Source organism: Penicillium cosmopolitanum (assembly GCF_028827165.1).
Source record: "Penicillium cosmopolitanum strain IBT 29677 chromosome Unknown utg000009l:1.0-9042332.0:1.0-9050551.0, whole genome shotgun sequence".
NCBI classification, from domain to species: domain Eukaryota; kingdom Fungi; phylum Ascomycota; class Eurotiomycetes; order Eurotiales; family Aspergillaceae; genus Penicillium; species Penicillium cosmopolitanum.
Window position 1 is genome coordinate 1136793 of NW_026622679.1, and position 19168 is coordinate 1155960.

Genomic DNA, 19168 nt, shown 5'->3' on the forward strand with positions numbered 1-19168 from the left:
TTTTGCTTTTTCTTTTGGGCACACTGGCTTTGAAAGTATAATGAATCCATAAAAAATGCCATACATTCAAGTTAGAAATTCGGATATTGACTGGAACTCGCCTCCTGGCTATATCCGATCAAATGCCTTCTATTTCCGAACCAATTAGAATCACCATCCTCACAACTACCGAAGCCATGAACCGTCACCACAAGCTAGCCAACTCTATTCCTCGCCCCGCAAAATGTAGCCCCGGGCTCTTTCCACGGATCCTGATGACTTCTTATCGCTGGGAAAATATGTCGGACGAGAACACTTCTCAGGGAGCGACTGCACCCCAAGAGTCATCACCAAGGCTCTTGAAATACCAGTGTACAATATGCGATAAGCAGTATAAAAGACGCGAACATCTGGGTCGCCACATATCCAGTTCCCATACTTCAGACCGACCCTTTCGATGCAAATCATGTCACGGCTCTTTCCAAAGAGGTGATGTACTCAAACGCCATTTACGAACGTGTGGGGGTGGGCCATCAAAAGCAGGGGCAAGACGACGCGCTTGCGACCGATGTGTCCGCCAGAAAAAGGCGTGCAGTGCGGATCAGCCGTGTCAAGCATGTTTCAAAAAGGGCGTCCTTTGCTTCTACTCCACTCCGAATTCCGACGAGATCGCCCTTGCGGTTGATCAGGGTGCCTCGGCCCTAGTCTCAAACGAACATCGTCACGATGCTACCCCATCTACTAGCTCCGATACGCCTTTCGGTATGTCTAGCCAGGGGCAAGGAACATTCAGCTCAACTCCATTTGATAGCTTGTTTCGACAAAGCGCATTGGACTGTTCCAGCCTACCCTGGCCTGATTATGCGCAACTCACATCCGATGCTCAGTTCATTGACAATACTACATGTGGCTATTCATTGCCTTTCCTGGACCGCTTCACAAGTAACACGGGGCTCTTATTGAGCTTTGACTGCGGAACACAAGAACAGAGAGAACAGGTCGCCTCGGCATTGGAGCTTGAGAATTTTGATATCCTACAACACACATCCACCATCTTGTCACCACCCCATTCGAAATCCAGTCCAGTCTCCCTTCTTCTCTTGGATAATATCAGCGACGCCGGCAGTTCTGATTCCATTTCACAAAATTGGTTAAACGAACCGCTCTCGCTCAAGACCCACGAGATTCTTCTATTGGTTGAAGAGGTGGTCACTGTAAAACCCCGAAACAGCCCTGTGACTCTGGAATGGTCATCATCTCTCAAAAATGCATGCTTACAATTCTTCTCGCCTGCGAATCTTCGAAGATACCTTGGCTTTTACTGGGCTATCTGGCACCCCAACGTCAACTTCGTGCATAGGCCTACATTTGACACGGTTTCAGCAAAGCCGGCCCTCTTGGCAGCAATGGCACTCATGGGTGCCTGTGTTTCTCCTGATATGCCAGATAATGAAGACGCACGAATGTGGCTAAATTGTGTCGAGGAGATAGTCTTCATTGATGATGACTTCAACAGTGACTTGGGCTATCCGGTCTCGAGTAGTACTATATCTATTCATCGCCCCAAGCTACAGGCCCTTCAGGCTGCCTACATAGTCTGCCTCTATCAGAATTGGGAGGGAACCGACAGCAGCAAAAGCCGTATCCGCCGATTCCGTTTTGCCCATCTGGTGTCTACTGCAAGAGATATCGGAATCACAACCGCAACACATATAAACTATGCAACTCTTGTCAGGGCCGATTTCCAGTGGAAAGAGTTCGCCGCAAGGGAAGAGCTGATTCGACTATTTACATGGATATTTCTACTCGACACTGCATTCGTTATCTTCAATAATCTACCTCCTCGGATGGTCTTTAAGGAGATGAATATCAATATGGCAACTCCAGAAGCATGCTTCCAAGCGGAGACGGCAGATCTATGCCATCAAAAGATCCGATTCCATCTGCCAGCCGGAAGCGCATACTGGGGACTTTCATTCCGGCACGCATTTGAGGCGCTCTCTCAACCTGAATTATCACCGACCATGCGGCACTCTATTGCATCCTTGGGCCAACTGAATTTATTCGCGATGGCCTCTGGTAAGTGATTTCTCTTGTGGTAGCCATATGCATCACTGACAAGTCGCAGCGATTCACTCTCAGATCTTCCAATACCGGAACTCGGTGAGCATGTGCCAAAGCCTGACTTCAATTCGTCATACCTTGGCGAACTGGCACACGTCGTGGCAGTTGTTTACTTCCATGGGCTCTTCAGGCACTTCACCGCATATTCTGGTTGACGAAAACGATATCCAACCCGAAACTATGTGGAAAAGGAACGGGTTCTATCGCTATTGTGCAGAGTACTGGCTCTTGGCGAACCTTATGGCAGATCGACTCGCCGTAGCCGAATTACTACCTCAGAATAGTATATCCCTTCTGAATGACTCGGTCCTGGACCCAATATTGAGCAAATACGACCAAACTAGCATGCGACAAGTCAATGACCTGATCACGGGCTTTCAAACTTTTCAGATATGAATGTTGATACAATGAAATATGCCTCCACCCTTTATCGGATATCTGTGTACATTCTACTAGTAAAAATATCCAGGTTCAAATCAAAGAAAATAATCGCTTAACTTTAAATACACATTATATCCAACCTTTCAGATTAAACTTCATAGGAAATATTTCTGTTCGTCATATTTCCCGAATCAAGACATGGATCTCCCTCAATAAATTTTATCCCCACCTCCGCGTCCGACCCATCCCACAGCCCCCGATATCATCCCACATGTTTTCCGACATCCCCATGATTAGGATGCGAAGATACATGTGTGGCCTCACAACGGAAAATTATAAAAGCAGCGTGAAATATACGAGGAAAATTCTTTCGAATCAAATGCTCGGGTTCACACGTCACCATGTTGCCTATAACTCTTATTCTGGGATCTTTGATTGCCCTGTTCATTGTATACCGTATCCTATCAATTGGCCAACGGCCCAAGAACTATCCACCGGGCCCTCCAACTCTGCCAATCCTGGGAAACATTCATCAAGTATGTCAGCCGGTCTTTCTTGGTCCATATTTCTAACCAAAACCCATACAGATGCCCTCGAAGGATGCACATCTACAATTTGAAAGATGGGCCCGAGAGTATGGGCCCGTTTACAGTCTCATACTTGGAACTAAGTGTCTTGTCGTTCTTTCAAGCGATGAAGCTGTCAAGGATCTCCTCGATAAAAGAAGTGGCATCTATTCAGATCGCCAGGAGATGTACATTGGGCAAACACTTTGCAGCGGTAACCTAAGGCTACTCATGATGGTAACTTTTCACTCTATCATTTGCATATTTTGTGAGCTTTGCTAATGATTTCTCAAGGGCTACGGACCCAAATGGCGCGGTGTATGAGCTTGAAATCCTTCACCATATTCAGGGGTGCTTACTGACATGCCACCAGTTCCGCAAAATGGTTCATTCCTTGTTGAATGTAACAACTTCCAAAAAGTATCTCCCATATCAGATATTGGAAAATCGGCAGATGTTATTTCAATTCCTTAATGAGCCGCAGGATTTTCTGAATCATATCCGAAGGTATTTTCCTACTGCAGCGCCTAGTCAATATAGGATAAGATGCGAACATGGATGACCCCGTACTAATATCCCGCCATTCTATACTCAGATACTCCAATGCACTTACAACTACCATGGTCTTCGGATGGCGAACTCCAACCTATGAAGATCCAAAAATGATGCAGCTTTTTGACGGCTTCTCCGAATTTGCAGAAATAAACCAAACAGGGACGGCTGCTATTATCGACTTTTTCCCGTTTCTGCGACAATTGCCGGAGTTTCTCATCCCAGCCCAACGAAAGGCTAAAGAGTTGCACCGCAATGAAAAAGCACTCTATCTCAACCATTGGATGAAGGCAAAATCTGACATCAAGGAGAATATCATCAAGCCTTGCTTCAGCGAAGGAATGTATAAAGTGCAGCAGAAGGAAGAATTCAGCAATGATCAGGCTGCCTACATATCCGGAACTCTCCTGGAGGCAGGATCCGACACCACATCAAGTACACTTTACGCTTTTGTGCAAGCTATGCTACTGTATCCCGATGTTCAGCGCAGAGCACAGGAAGAGATCGATCGGGTTGTTGGTCCAAATCGACTGCCTGGGATGGACGACCTTGTGGATTTGCAGTATATTCGTGGCTGCATGAAGGAAACGTTAAGATGGATGCCGACTACTATTTTAGGCGCAGTACCTCACGCCGTCACTCAAGACGATGAATACAAGGGATACCTAATACCAAAGGGTGCGGGTGTGCTGAACAATGTTTGGGCTATTGGTATGGATCCAAAACGACATCCAAATCCCCGGGTTTTCAATCCCGATCGTTACAAAGATGATTTCCAAAGCTTCGGCGATGCCGCAGCTAATCCTGACCCTTCTAAGCGAGATGCATTTACCTTTGGGGCAGGACGTCGCATTTGTCCAGGGATCCATGTCGCTGAAAGGAGTCTTTTCCTTGGGATGGCGGGCATACTTTGGGCTTTTACGATTAAGCCCGCTAAGGACTCTCATGGGAACGAGATCATACCAGATGCTGATCGTCTTACCCAAGGGTTTGTTTGTATGCCGGAGCCATTCCCTGCAAGCATCAAGCCGAGGTCAAAGGAGCGAGAGGTCATGGTAATTAAGGAATGGACGCTCCAAGAGGGTCTTCTTGACTCTGAAAAGCAGTGGCTCAACTCGCCAGTGGAGAAAGGTGTCTGATTATATGCTTACCCGGACTATATCATGTTAAGTCAACTCATTCAGGTCATCCCGAATTCAGGTTATCATCTCCGATAAGTAATATGCTGTAGGATACACATCGCTTCAAGTCGAAGTTTGTAGTCTGTTTGTTGATGTGGGTCAGATGGTGTGGTAGCTGCATCTGCATGCATTTGCATCTACTATATACATACAGCATTTAAATCTTGATCAGGGTATTTGAATTGTACACCGCTCACGTCTCCGCTAAGATCTCAGATCTCCGATCTCCATTTTCCACTGTTCTTACTGCTTTTCGTCATATTCAAAACCGCGACGGGCCCCATATATAGTCAATAAACAGTCTAAACATCCCAGAATTCTGTTCGCCAAAACCAATTTCGTCCCCCTAATACTAGCCATGCCCTAAGCAGACTAATGCACTAATGGACTCGTCATATCTCGATCCATACTTGACGTTTGCATTACGTTCGTTTGCACGGAACACCCCGCCCATCTAATTGGATGTAGACTTGAACCTTTATTACTGTCACCGATCACGCTCACTCCACTTCACCAGCTTCCTCTCACAACCACCCCCGCTTTGACCTTATTTTCCCCTCTCATCCTCTTCCATCCATCTATCTCCCTCCTTCTCACCGAGTCACCTTCCAAGATGTTTGAATGCGCAAGCTGTTACGATGAGTATTACTACCAAGAAGACTGCGATGAACACATGGACGATTATGGCCATTGGGCCGAATGCCAGACCTGTGATCGTCGATTCCGCACACATAGAGCTGTGGAGCAGCACATGAACGCCACCAACCACTGGCCTCGATACGAATGCGAAACATGTACCAGTGAATTCACTTCGGTTGCTGCGCGAGACCAGCATATGCGGGCCGAGATGCACTTCGAGCGATACTGTCCTGATTGTGATCGACACTTTATGAACAGGAATAACCTGCACATGGTACGTTCTACTACTTCTCTGGACTCCATTACATTGCTTGATTTACGCACGACTCCCGAGGTTGATAAAACACTTTGTTTCAAGTTCAACTCATCCCTATCAAGCGCATAACTGACCACCTTTATCTCCAGCATCTGAATTCCAAGATTCACCGCGGCACGACAGTCGTATGTCCCTTTTGCCAGTCTTCATTCGGCACTGCCAGTGGTGCATGTACTCACCTCGAGTCGGGCGCGTGCCCCAACGCTCCAACGCTAAACCGCGAAACCATCTACAAGGTTATCCGAGAGAATGATCGCAGCGGCATGATCACCAACAAACTAATCGGCTGGAAAGAAGATGAAGAACGGAACAAGTGGGAAGTCAACCCGAATGCTTACAATGGCAATAGCTGGGAGTGCTACTACTGTCACCGGGGGTTCGGTTCTGCATCGTCACTGAGATCACATCTCAATTCGCCTGTTCATAAGCAGAAGGTTTATCACTGTCCCAACAAGCTGGGAAGCTGTGACAAGCAGTTTACTGCTTTGGCTGCCTTGTTCTCGCATCTTGAGAGTGAATCGTGTGGAATGACGCGATTTGAGAACGTTCAGAAAGGGTATCATGGCATTGTCACCGGACGAGGTCTCATTGCCTTCTAGGTTCGATGTGGAGTTGGCGCTAACTCTAGTTATGGTGATGTATTATGAGAGAAGGCGTTTCATGGTGTTCCTGTATGACGGTGTCCATCAATGGGAGTATGAATGGGAGTGCGAATGGGAGTTGAACTCAATATGTGTGGATGATTTCGGGTTTACAATCGTGCCAGTGTCAGGTCGAGTCGATGATTGACTCCCGGACATTGATCATATTGTTTGTTAGGTACTCAATGACAAGAATCTACCAACATTGTTCCAATAAACCCAAGGTAATACGGTAACGCAGTATCTATTCTCTGCTAAATGTATGTGCACGAATTTGAACACCAAAACTAGCAACTCTATGATACAATTCCAATGAAACGCCCCAAACGCCAAACACAGCCACGTAGCATAACAACCATGCTATAACCCAAAGCCAAAACGAAATGTGGTATCAAGCAGAACAGTGTCCCAGGATGAGGAACGTGCACAAGGTAAAGGTAAGGTGAATAATGAAAACAGAGTCCCACTGCGAGATCTCCTTCATCTCGGACAAAAAATAAACAATGAGAGAGAGAGGGTGTACTAACTTCACCAGAAGTCAAAATTAAACTGATCCTCCTCATCCACAGGCCCTTTACCACGAACCAGTTTTCCAAACTTATTATAGACAGGCGAATCCGGATCCCCATTCTCCTTCGACCAAGGGCCAAGATCATCGTCGAAAAGATCCCGTTCCTGTCCCTCGCAGACTTCAGAAAGTTTGACCCAATTCGCATCGTCGGTCCAGAGCCCACCTCGTCCACCGCGGACATCCCACAAGTCCTGGCCGCCTAGAAGTGCGGACTGGGCGGCTTCAAAGCCTTGCGAGGCACGCACGTACTTTCGTAGTAAGGCTCGCCCCCAGGGGAAGAACCACATCTTCTCCCACCATGCGTTGCGCAGTTTCGAGTCGCCGTTCATATGTGCCAGGACCGGGACGGAGGCGGAATGCGGGTTTGTCATGAGTGGGAGTGTATTCCATGTATGGTCATGCATGCTGGGCAATTTGTCGAGAGTGGAGTTCCACTCCGGGATGTTAGTTTGTTGCTTTGCAAGGCGGCTTTGATTGAATGGGTTCGGGAGAGCTGCAACGTCCGGTGGGAGGAGCATGCGGGATTCTCGGGGGACGCCAAACTGGGCCTGGAGCATGGATGACTTGGTGATGTTGCCAAATTTGTGCCATTCGACGTCGGCTCGGGACATGTGTTGGTTGAAGAATAGTTCGGACTTGTAATCGACTCCAATCCCGTACTCGTAGCGATGGCCCGTCTCCAGTCGGACGGTTATGCCTGTAAGGTTGGATGCATCGGAGATCCCAATCAGATTGTAAAGCCACTCCTTGGCGCCATTGGTGGTGCGGCGACGCTCCAGTTCCCGCACCACTTCTTGTCGACCATACATCTGCGTCAAAGCCTGGTAGTCGCCGTTTTTCTTGTGGCGCTGCTCAACCACACGCAGAACCTCGTCGTAGATCAGTTTCAAATCGGCGGCTTGGCCGATGACTGCGCCAGGGTTTAAATAGCGGGGCCGGTTCTTGTGTCCATCTGGGTAGATATCTGTCTTCCAACCATAAACATCTGGAGGTAACGAGGACTCCGGCACGGATATACAACCGGGGTCTTCCTCCAAATCAGCATAGCAGATCTTGCTGGCGCCAAATAGGACTCGCTGGGAATACTTCTGTACTAGGTCCGAGGAGGCCCCCGTTTTCGACGGCGGGACCACCGCAAACCCATACTTCTTCTGCAACTTTCGATTGTTCGTGCGGAGGATCTCCTGGAAGCGCTTGACGAGGACCTGAGGGGGCAGCTGGAAGAATGTATCCAGGGCATCCACAACGAGCACAAAGTCCCGGCCCTTAACCGCCTTGCTATCGCGGAGGTAATTTCGCACGCGCATAATGCGATCCACCATGCGCTCGAACTCGGTCGCACCGTGCCTTTCGTGTCCGTATCCGATGATAACTGGGGGCGGATATCCCAGGATCATTGACGAGGTCAGCGTTCGACATGTGCCACGGGAGCCCTTGGTGGCGGGCACCAGGAGGTGCAGGGACGGGTTGGTCTTTTCGAGATCATGAGGGAGGGTGCTGTTGATTGTGATGCCTGATTTAGGAGGGAAGAGCGACCTGCGCATCTTCTGGGCGCCCGGGGAATGGGTGGCGGGATGGGAATTTGGTCCAAAAATCGGGATCGGATTGCTAGAGAAGGCGTTGCGTTAGCGTTGGCGTTGACATTGACTTCGGCGTTGGCGTTTCCTGTGGGTTCGCCGCAATGACGAAGTGCCGAATGACGGCCAAGCAAGCGATGGGAGATATGATTGTCTCTTGCGGCTAGGATCAGGGATGGGGAATGAATGAGAGGGAGGGATTGAGTTACCCTTGACGAGGATGAAAGCAGCCATAGGCAAACAAGAAATGCAATGGCGGAGAGGGCGAGGGTTTTGGCTCTTTGTGTCCGTGGGCGATAGTGATAGAGCTGCCTCAGCACGGTCGAAGCCGACGAGTTGGGCTCCCCAAACCGGGACGACGGGTTGAGTGAGGCCATTCTCAGCGATCCGGAGCTCAGAATCGAATTGGGGGCGAGGAGAACATATCGTAGAGTGTTCAAGGCGGGTTGTTTCAGGATGTTGAAGAAGGGAAGTACGCAATTCGAGGGGAGATGATGACAACTGGTGCTGATCGGCGCCCGTTTTCGGTGCACGAGGGAACCCACCGGCGATGGCTAGACACAGTATCGATTTACATATCTCTCTATCACATCGGGCATATCAAGCACATCTCTAGAATTAAACTCTGTATGGATTGGAAATATCTCTTTATTTCTTCCCCTTCCTTCCCTTTACTCCAGGTAGATTTCCTCCCGCAATCGCTGAAGATTCCGGAACAATCCTCCACCAGGTCCCCCACTGTCGTTGTCACGTTTCTGTTCAGTCCGCGACTTAGGTCCACGCTGATTCTGATCGGCAATCGTCTGTTGATGGTCTAATATACGCCGACGCTCCTCAACAAGCCTCTCCAGTGTATCCACGAACCGATGTCGCGCCTTCTCCTCAGCCGACCCCTTCCATACCGTCGCCAATGCTCGTAGAGTCTCGATACGATGAGTGGCTGCATCCAGTCCAGTCCGTCCAGCCCCGTCGCTATCCAGTAGTTGGGTGATCTCGTTGCGCAGCTTCTTCATGGTTTCCTGGCCCTTCTCTTCTTGGTCATGACCACCGGCGGTCAAATCGGGTCCGGAAACAGATATAAAGGATGAGGAGAAGGAAATTTCGGAGGGTGGCAAGGGCCATTCCATCGCGTCGCCGAACGTTTGGACAACGTCTTCGAGTCGTGATCGGACCTGGTTGAGTGTGCGGAGGTTGTTGATGTATTCAGGGTCCGTTGTTGTCGTTGTCGCGGGACTCTTCTGCGTGTCCGCAGCCTGCTCGTTTTCTGTAGTCTCTGATTTGGTCGTCTCTCCTGCTGTTTCCTCTTCTTCGGGGTCTGTCTTCCGACCAGCGGAAGACTCTGTCGAGGACACCGGGACGAATTTGGAGATGTCGTCGCGTAGAACATCAGTCAGAGTTTCTGACAAGCCAATTGTCTCTCCCCGTAGTACTTCTACCTCGTACGCCAATCGTCCACCGCTTCTAAGGATCTCATCGCTGAGTTGGGAGAGGGTAGTGGAGAGGCGGACGTTCTGAGCACTGATCTGTGAGAGCAGGGTCTGGACTTGTGCTGACAGCTCGTTCAGAGGCACGGAGCCGGGTACTCGAGAAGCATTGGGTTGTAAGGATGCCACCGTCAAAGGCGAGAGGGATTCATTGAGGAACTCGGCGGGGTCGAAGTTCGGGTCGGCGAAGTTGGGTGTTGTCGCGGTTGGGGGTTTGGGGGATGGTGGTTGTTTGGTGGTCGATCTTGTGGTTAAGGAAGTCATATTGTAAGTGGATGAAAGGTCTCTGGATACGCAGAGGTAGTCACCCTTCAATCCAACCGGAAAACAAATTGAACGGAAGAATGCAAGGAGTTGGAGCAGCTTCAGGACTTTGAACGGAGGCGGCTAATCATCCACGTTGGCGCGGGCCTCCTCCACTTCCCCAAGGCGGTGACGGTGCGACTGTCATACAATGGAGCTATGAACTCTCTTCTTTCGGAGATTTCGTCATTCTAGAGATTTATTCTCGTATAGAAGTGAAATTCTACATGAGAGCTTATTGATTTCATCAATGTACTAGGCATAATTATAATGTCAATGTTGTTTGGCAACGAATAGGAGTGTTAATTGACTCGGATTAAACTATAAACTATCATTATAGCCATGCGGCAAATACAGAACTGAGGGGTAATCATAAAGCAAAAAGAGGGTGGGTATCGTCATGGGCCCAATCAAGTCCAGCCATAGTACAGAGCATTGGAATCCCTGGGGGATGCGACCAGACCGCAGGCAGACGGCCTTTCTCGCAAACCCCAGGGGCAAGCAAGGAATATAAATCACAAACCGAAGGCAAGAGTCATATCTTCATGCGAAACAACATCATTTCAAGGCAGATCCGGTGACCAGACTGCGTTTTCCAGTTGGCCTGTCGTTTAGATGTTCTCGACAACACGAGCATTCATCGCGCGTTGGAATCCATCGTCAGGAATGCCGGTTTGTTGCTGGAGTCCATGGCTGCTAGGTCCCTCGCCTGCGTTGTCGGCGGCGGCCAATTGTGCATTCGCAGTTTGATTGACAGCAGGCAGGAAGATAACCTTGCTGTTGGCAGTCTTGGCCATTGCTTGCATAGCTTCCAGGTAGCGGATCTGCATGGCGGGAGCTGAAGACAGAATATCGGCAGCCTGGCGCATCAACTTGGCAGATTCAACCTCGGCACGGGCTGCAATAACCTTGCTCTCACCAATACGCTTGGACTGGGCGGCCATGGAAAGTGAATCTTGCAGGTCATTGCTGAAGATGATATCCTTGATGAGCATGGACTCAACCTGTACACCCCAGCCAGCAGCGACCTCCTCGATGATCTCAGATGTGGACTGGGCAATTTCCTCGCGGCGCTCAATCACATCCTGGAGGACACGGGCTCCGATCACATGGCGCAAAGTAGTCTGGGTGCGCTCCACGAGCGCCTGCTTCACGTTGGAGATACCGAAAGCGGCCTTGTGCGGGGAAGTAACTTGGTAGTAGATGACGGAGGTGAGGTTGAGGGTAACATTGTCCTTGGTCATGCAGACCTGGCGTGGAACTTCAACGATTTGAATCTTGACGTCGACAGTCGTGAGATGTTCACTGAGCGGGTTGACCTTGACCAGACCGGGATCCACGGAGCGCTCGAATCTATGAGATATTCCATTAGCGGGTTGTCGTGCAAATGCGGGGGAGGAGTTAAGGTAGTACGAACCGGCCAAATCGTGAAACAAGACCAACCTGACCCTGGTCGACAGGCTTGAAGGGGTTGGGGCAGCAGAGACAGCAGGGAATGGCACCACAGAATCCGATACATTCACCAAGGCTGTGGACTAGAATAGGAGTCAGCTTTTATGCGATGCGATGCGATGCGACGGCTCAGGGAACGACCACATACTCAACTGCGAATACCATCCATGCGCGTCGGGGTTGTCCTCGTCATGCTCAATTCTAGCGGCATATTTTGGCTGCAGATCCTGTAGACGGGCGGGCTGGACCTTGACCAGACCGCGTTCATCATGGCGCGAAGACTCGGGGTGGGCGGGAGCCTTGCCGGTACCTGCGCCGTTGGTAGACATATTGGTATAGAGTGATGAAGAGATGAGGCTGAGAAGTTGAGAAGTGAGAGGAAAGATGGAAAGTTCCAAAGATGTGGAGGGAAAAAAAGGCCGAAGGGAGGGGGGGAAGGTGTGAGAGTTAAATACTACTTCTACTACTAACAGACTACCTCACAGAGCTCTGACTCTGAGCCTGCCCAGTTGAATGCTACGATCCGATCAGCTTCTCCGCAGTGGGGCAAACCCTTTCGTTCGGTTTCGGCCTTGTCCATTCAACTTCATCCCCAAGACCATCAAAGGCCACTCTTTCTAAGCCCCCCGATGGCTGAGTCCCGGGCGCAAAGAGCACCGGGATGAATGCTCCACTGACAACTAACACACCTTCGAGTTCCCGCTTGCCGACTATCCGGCTGGGGCGTACGTATACACCCATGATCGCTTGACTTTGGTAGGGCTGTTTTCTGTTTTCTTGGTCTCGGCAATACGAGAACGAGAATCTACACGAGTACCATTCGAGCACACTGGCGGTTGTCCTGCGGATATGATCGGGCACACCGAAGTATGTTTCAATGGACTGATACAGATACAGTTGTAGCAGTAATGCCTGAATGTAATCCTTCCATTCCCATTCCTCGACTCTTCTCGCATGTTTATTATCGTTCCAAGGTTGTAGGTAGTCTCGTTGGTATGCAGCTTGGCACAGGGGGGGGCACCACTGGTGGCCCTATCTGGGCAATCTGGGCAATTTCTCGGCCCTCGTCATTCCACACGTGAGGCCCACAGTTTTCCAGATCTTTTCTAGCGGCCCCCAAAGAGCTGTGATTGTGGGACTGGGAACTCAGGGGGTGAAGTGGAGGTGGGCTCCTGCGAGGCTGATTCTCTCCGACCCGCCGTTGGAAGAGGCTGAGTTACGAACAAAGCTTCGAATATTGCTGCGCAGAAGGTTAATCACCGATCGGGTCAAGCGGATACAGCACATCGAGGAACCCTTTCTGGTTGGATATAATTCCCTCGCACTTGTAGGTTGAACTGACGTAAAGACTGGGCACTAACTGGCCCCCCAACCTCGTGATCGATCTGACCGCGGGTTGCCAGGGGGGGCAGTGCCGAGAGTTAACTTCTTGGTTGATATCGACCCACCATGCATTTTCCTCATGGGGGTTGGATGTAGAGGGGTATACGAGTAGAGGGATCGGATGGACCGGGTTAGTTGGTTGATCGGTTGATCGGTTGATTGATGGCTTTGTCGAGGGGATGTTGGCTCGGGAGCGCTTTGGTACAACCATACGCTCGACACTGCCAGTGACTACCCTTGCCACCTTGGTCCTTATTGTCATCGGGAGATCAACGTAATACGCTGGGCGAAGTAGATAGCTTTCACCGTTCGTGGTATATGCAGACTACCCAGGTGGTCCTTCGCATAAAGCTACTACTGGTAGGTACTAGTTAGTTAGTGGTCAAAGTGGCTAGCTGGCCAGTGGCATCAATACCACTTAGTACTTTTATTTTTCGGGTCTGCAGGGCCGGATGCTTTGACAGATGATAGATGGAGACTTTTATTATGATTATGATTGGGCAAGCTTGGAGCATTATAGTTAGAGCATGTAGTTAGCGAGTAGCTCCTATCTTCGATTTTTCTCTCCTTCCATCCCAACATTTCCTTTTTTTTTCGATTTTTTGTGATCTTGTAAATGCATGAAATGGGATTTTAAAATGATCAAAAACGGACTGTCATCAAGATCTACCTAGTAGTAGTTGGTAACTACTGGGACGATGTGGTGGTATTTCCAAGGTTAGTACTAGTATATATATAGACGGCTTTCCATACATCAAGCACCACTGCTCCAATTTGAAGTTGTCACGGTTGGGAATGCATAGGTGGGCTAGATTAGAAAACCTCTACCCGTAAATGTGAACCGAAGAGCTTCCCGGAATACGCAATATTTATGAAGAATGAGTTTAGCACTAGGATCTACTGGTGGTGTTGTGCAGTACTAACTATACCCCGGTGGAGGTATACTTCTATCGGCCGAGCTATCTCAAACAGTTGTTTACTACTAGTAACTACCATTTACCGAGTACTCCATCAGTATCTAGGAAATAACCCCTCCAGGGCTGGAATTACGAAATCCTCCGATACCAGCTACCCCTCCACCGCGCAAGATATCCCCGAGAGAGTAAAGCTGCTGACGCCATCAGACTCCAATTTCACGTCTTGCCGAGGAGCTGCACGCCATCCTCTCCCACTACCCTGCGGGGTTTACACAAGAAAATGTGCTACAAAAAAATTCAATAGACAAATAAATAGAAGTGCGCCTCCTCTAAAAAGACCCAATTGCCTTTCTGAGCTCCCTCAATCCCTCCCAACTCAGTCTCGCGATATCACACAAGTACCGCCATCATGGGTTCCACCGAGAAGAAACAACTCATCATCAATGCATTCGCCATGCACTCCCCCGCACACTTGAATCCAGGTTTATTCCGCTACCCAACCGACAAGGGCTCCGAGTACAAGAACATTAAGTACTGGATTTCGCTCGCCAAAAAGCTCGAAGATGCCAAATTCCACGCTATCTTCTTCGCCGATGTCCTGGGCGGCTACGATGTCTACAAGGGACCTGCCAATCTCGACCCGACCATTCCAGCCGGCGCGCAATTCCCGATCAACGACCCCCTATACAGCATTCCGGCCATGGCAGCTGCAACGGAAAGTATTAGCTTCGGCGTCACCGCCTCAACCACCTATGATGCTCCCTACGCTCTCGCCCGCCGCTTCTCAACCGTCGACCACCTCAGCAACGGTCGGATTGGCTGGAACATTGTAACATCATACCTCGACTCTGCTGCGCGGAATTTTGGTCTAAACACCCAGGTTGAGCACGATGAGCGCTACCGCATTGCCGACGAATACCTCGATGTCACCTATAAACTTTGGGAAGCCTCGTGGAGAGACGATGCCGTGACATGGAGACAAGAGGCCTCGAAGAATGGTCCGCCAGAGGGTGCGCTGGGCAATTATGCTAACCCCAAAGCTGTTCGTCAAATCAATCACAAGGGGAAGTACTTCGAAGTGCCCGGCCCTCACCTGTGTGAGCCCAGCCCGCAGCGAACACCATTCCTCCTTCAGGCCGGAACATCAACTGCTGGCAAGGCTTTTGCAGCAAAACACGCCGAGGCCGTTTTCCTCCACGCACAGAAACCGGAGTTAGTGCGACCTTCGGTTGACAGCATTCGTCAACAGGCGGCTGATTTGGGCCGTAACCCGCAAGACATCAAGGTGATCGCCGGGGCGCTTGTGATTGTGGCTGAGACCGACAAGGAGGCTCAAGCCAAGTTCGATGAATTAAAATCATATGGCGATCGCGAAGGTGCCCTGGCTCTATTCGGAGGCTGGACTGGTTACGACTTGTCGACTTATACCGATGACCAGGATTTCCGGTTCGTGGAGCAGCCAGCTGTCCGGAGTATGGTCAATCACTGGGCAAGCACCGTGCCCGGAACGGAGGGTCAGAAGTGGGATAAGAAAACAATTGCGGATTATTTGACTCTGGGTGGCAATGGTGTCAAGATTATTGGTAGTGTGAAGACGGTCGCGGATGAGCTGGAGCGATGGGTCTCCGTTGGCGATGTGGACGGATTCAACCTTAGTTATGCCAGTCTTCCCGATACCTTTGACGATGTTATCCGCCTTCTTTTGCCGGAGTTACAGCGCCGCGGTCTTTTCTGGTCGGATTATGCCGTGAAGGGGGGAACTTTCCGGGAGAATGTATATGGGAAGCAGGGCCAGTCGAGACTTCCAGATTCTCACCCCGGAGCAAAGTACTTTTGGCGACAGGGCGAGGAGGTACCTCCTTACAGCTTGGAGGAGACGCAATAAGATAGCCTCCAATTCTCATGGGGCAACAATGGCCATGTTAACTGAACTATTTACAAAGCTCCAGCGAGCCTAAAAATGAGATACCTCCTGACAATGTTCTCAAAACATTACTATTAGAAACAAATTGAAGATTTTATAAGTGCACTAGCAAATGAGTTGATTGAAGTTCTTTATCTACTTCATGACATATCTCGGTGCTCCATGTCGCACTGATGCCAGTGACCAAGGAACAAATTGTCACTAGGTGCCCAGGTGGCAGATTGACCTGCAGATATGGCTGCTCATGATCTGAAATGGAGACAAAATGTTACGATTACCTACATCTGACAGCTATGATTTCTGAACTTGATGTATTTGAACTCCTGTTTACTTACACATCCCACCAACCTTCCAGATGAGTTTTCAAATCGATCTCCTCCGGGATTTTTAAATGGGGTGTCAGGTTGGCACTTGGATCCAACTCCCTAGATGTCCAGCCATTTCCGAAATAAGCAAACCGATTCCCACTCTGGTTGACGTATGTGTACTCCCAATCCTCCCAGCGAGGATCTCGACGAATGTAGTTCGCATGAGAAGCACTTCCAGGGAATAATCCATGAATTCGACCACCAGGTTGACCACCATTGTACCAAGAGCTGCAATTCTCCGACCAAACAGTGCGCGGGTAGAACTGGTCGCAGTACTCGACAAAGTCATCGGTCGCCTGTTTCGAAGGAACAATAGATTTGATTCCCTGGCTGCGAATCTTTCGTATCACCTTTGCGACGTAAGTGATTTGGTTCTCCATGCTGTTTGGCACAGTTCCACTGTGTCCTGAGGCATACGGCCCGCCAATCCAGAGAAGATTGGGAAATCCTGGAGTCGCGAATCCAAGATAACAGTACGGGAATCCGAGCTGTCCATCCTTCTTCCACGCATATTTCAGATCAACTCCATTCGCAATAATAGAAAATGGGGGCGCATGATCGACATTCGCACCAGTCGCACAGATAGTAATATCAGCAGGTCTCTCGACTCCGTCCTCAGTGACTATCCCCGTCGCCGTGAAACGTTGAATACGCGGACGGATATAACTGACGTTCTCTTTTGTGAGGGCCTCCAGGTATCCCGGTCCAGGAGTAGGACGACGACAGTTTGGTGGGAAGTCTGGGAGAATCTGCTCGCCTAGCTCTGGTTTCTGTGAGACGCGATGCAACATAATTTCCGTCCATTTCTCTCGTAATTCCCGGTTCTCAGGGGTGTCTTTGAAAATGGCACCGAATCGCTGGAAAAATCCCTTCTCAACACTGGTGCGGTACTCCAGATAAACTTGGGGATCTTTGAATGTTTCGCGCAGAGATTTCGGGATTATATTTGGCTCTAGTCGACGGATTCCTGCGTTTCCACTGCTAAATGAGTCCGCGATCCAAGTGGGATTGCGCGCGTAGTGGTCGACATGATTTGCTAGTGGCTGAATTGAAGGAAGAACTTGCAATCCAGAAGCACCATTTCCAATCAGGGCGATTCGTTTCCCATTCAAATCAATGGAATGATCCCAATTGGAGGCGTGGAAAAGTGCTCCTTTATAGTCACTGATTCCCTCATAATCAGGAAGCTTCCAGGCATTGAAATGGCCTATCGCGTTGATGAGAATGTCCAACTTCTCTTCATATACCTGGAAAAAAATAAGCTAGTCAGCTGAATATTCCTTTTTTCCCCTCTCTTCGTGATTTCAGGCTACCTTTTCTGAACCATCAACATGTGCAATGGTAACCTTCCACTTGCCTTCTTCCTCCAGCCATTCTGCCCTTTGTACTTGTTGTTGTGCTCGAATATACTGGTACACATTATACTTTCGCGCAACCCCCTGCCAGTAATCTCTGATTTCGGCACCTTGCGCAAACTCTTCGGACCAATCGGTGTTTGGTTCGAAGCCGGATTGGTAGGCGTGGGCAGGTATATCACATCGGACGCCGGGGTAGGTGTTCTCGAACCTATGATAGAACATCAATAACTATTATCATATGGCTCCAAATGGCAAAAGATTTACCATGTGCCTCCCTGATGATATAATTAGTCATGCATCTTAAGATTCATAATAAAACCATAATATTCAACTTACCACATCGGCATTTTTGTCGTAGATGCGCAGATCAAGTCCTGGGAGCTTTTCCGGCAAAAGAGCGCCCGCAGTGATTCCGGTAAGACCTGCCCCGATGATGCCCACCTTTACAGGTCGCAGTGTATCGATGGGATGCTCCTCTAATTTGAACTCCGGTGTCGCCGAATGTTCCGAGTCGAGATCATCTTTAATTGTAACCGTCGGGTTTACCCCATTCAGGCCCGATGGTCCTTTGATCGACTCGACCTTGGAATCAATCGTCGAGATCGACGGCAATGTCAGGATCTCGGGATTTCCCAATAAAGCCATGACTTGACAATTTGCTCAAGATGACCTATTTGGTTTGAGAGTACCAACAGGGTTGCCTGAATGTTTACTTTGGGTTTACCATCTTTAATGTATGTGAGAGCCCCTCCCAAACTCCTGCACGCCATTCGGAACATTTTACACGTCAGTGGTCACAACTTTTAATTCATCCATTGGTAAAATGATTAATACATATGCCTAGCCGAATTGTGGACGCCCTACCACATTGACCTGGCTGATTCGGCGCGGCTAACACCATCAGCTTCCACGATGGCGTCAGGGATTGGGGTACCCTTTGTCAACACCATCAACCCCACTCTAAACGCCATTCAGGACCCTCTTAAATCATTCCGCAACTAGATAAACATGCGCTTGGTATTTGATTGGTGATATTTTCCAATGTTATATACTCCGTACTATGCGGGGTTTCTCGGCCGACTCCTCATATTGACAAGCAACCAAGCACTGAATAATTTGTTTCCAGAAAGATTTATTGATATCCAAACGCGGAAAGTAAATGTTCTTTTTCACAGATTTTTGTCATTTTAGTCCATTGAAATTGCCATTTCCAAGCTGAGTCGAGAGGCAACGCTCCTTCAGATTAACAAGCGCCGTGTCTATGTAGCGTCCAAAGACTCTAGGGTACTGAAGCATCGACAAAGCTTGAACTGTTCTATCTGAACTTACACATCAAATTCCTAGACTAGAGTTCAGTCTCAAAAATGAATCGCGACATTTGCTTTATCTCAAGATGGTTATTCCAGTCACATGATATCCATTCTATCTGTAAAGTGACATATTGGTTGGACC

At 49.2% G+C, this 19168-nt stretch overlaps 8 protein-coding genes across 8 annotated transcripts; 4 read left to right on the forward strand and 4 right to left on the reverse strand.

Annotated features, from left to right (window-relative positions):
- Positions 1–176: 176 nt before the first annotated feature.
- On the forward strand, positions 177–2066 carry N7509_008511 (putative C2H2 transcription factor; the record flags this gene model as incomplete). Its single annotated transcript, XM_056633148.1, has 1 exon — positions 177–2066. One exon carries the CDS (start codon positions 177–179, stop codon positions 2064–2066), a length of 1890 nt encoding a protein of 629 aa, XP_056483768.1.
- Positions 2067–2885: 819 nt separating this feature from the next.
- On the forward strand, positions 2886–4741 carry N7509_008512 (cytochrome P450; the record flags this gene model as incomplete). Its single annotated transcript, XM_056633149.1, has 5 exons — positions 2886–3020; positions 3072–3287; positions 3345–3368; positions 3400–3557; positions 3646–4741. 5 exons carry the CDS (start codon positions 2886–2888, stop codon positions 4739–4741), a joined length of 1629 nt encoding a protein of 542 aa, XP_056483769.1.
- Positions 4742–5396: 655 nt separating this feature from the next.
- Positions 5397–6337, forward strand: N7509_008513 (C2H2-type zinc finger protein; the record flags this gene model as incomplete). The annotated part of the gene is made up of 2 exons (XM_056633150.1): positions 5397–5696; positions 5828–6337. 2 exons carry the CDS (start codon positions 5397–5399, stop codon positions 6335–6337), a joined length of 810 nt encoding a protein of 269 aa, XP_056483770.1.
- Positions 6338–6907: 570 nt separating this feature from the next.
- On the reverse strand, positions 6908–8904 carry N7509_008514 (glycosyltransferase domain-containing protein; the record flags this gene model as incomplete). Its single annotated transcript, XM_056633151.1, has 3 exons — positions 6908–8558; positions 8599–8690; positions 8737–8904. The coding sequence occupies 3 exons, from the start codon at positions 8902–8904 to the stop codon at positions 6908–6910; spliced, it is 1911 nt and encodes a 636-aa protein (XP_056483771.1).
- A 294-nt stretch (positions 8905–9198) lies between these two features.
- N7509_008515 (uncharacterized protein) lies at positions 9199–10275 on the reverse strand (the record flags this gene model as incomplete). The annotated part of the gene is made up of 1 exon (XM_056633152.1): positions 9199–10275. One exon carries the CDS (start codon positions 10273–10275, stop codon positions 9199–9201), a length of 1077 nt encoding a protein of 358 aa, XP_056483772.1.
- A 650-nt stretch (positions 10276–10925) lies between these two features.
- On the reverse strand, positions 10926–12095 carry N7509_008516 (slipin family protein; the record flags this gene model as incomplete). Its single annotated transcript, XM_056633153.1, has 3 exons — positions 10926–11667; positions 11732–11849; positions 11915–12095. The coding sequence occupies 3 exons, from the start codon at positions 12093–12095 to the stop codon at positions 10926–10928; spliced, it is 1041 nt and encodes a 346-aa protein (XP_056483773.1).
- Positions 12096–14475: 2380 nt separating this feature from the next.
- Positions 14476–15951, forward strand: N7509_008517 (LLM class flavin-dependent oxidoreductase; the record flags this gene model as incomplete). The annotated part of the gene is made up of 1 exon (XM_056633154.1): positions 14476–15951. One exon carries the CDS (start codon positions 14476–14478, stop codon positions 15949–15951), a length of 1476 nt encoding a protein of 491 aa, XP_056483774.1.
- A 370-nt stretch (positions 15952–16321) lies between these two features.
- Positions 16322–18361, reverse strand: N7509_008518 (flavin-containing monooxygenase; the record flags this gene model as incomplete). Its single annotated transcript, XM_056633155.1, has 4 exons — positions 16322–17605; positions 17672–17924; positions 17981–17991; positions 18053–18361. The coding sequence occupies 4 exons, from the start codon at positions 18359–18361 to the stop codon at positions 16322–16324; spliced, it is 1857 nt and encodes a 618-aa protein (XP_056483775.1).
- Between the last annotated feature and the right edge of the window lie 807 nt (positions 18362–19168).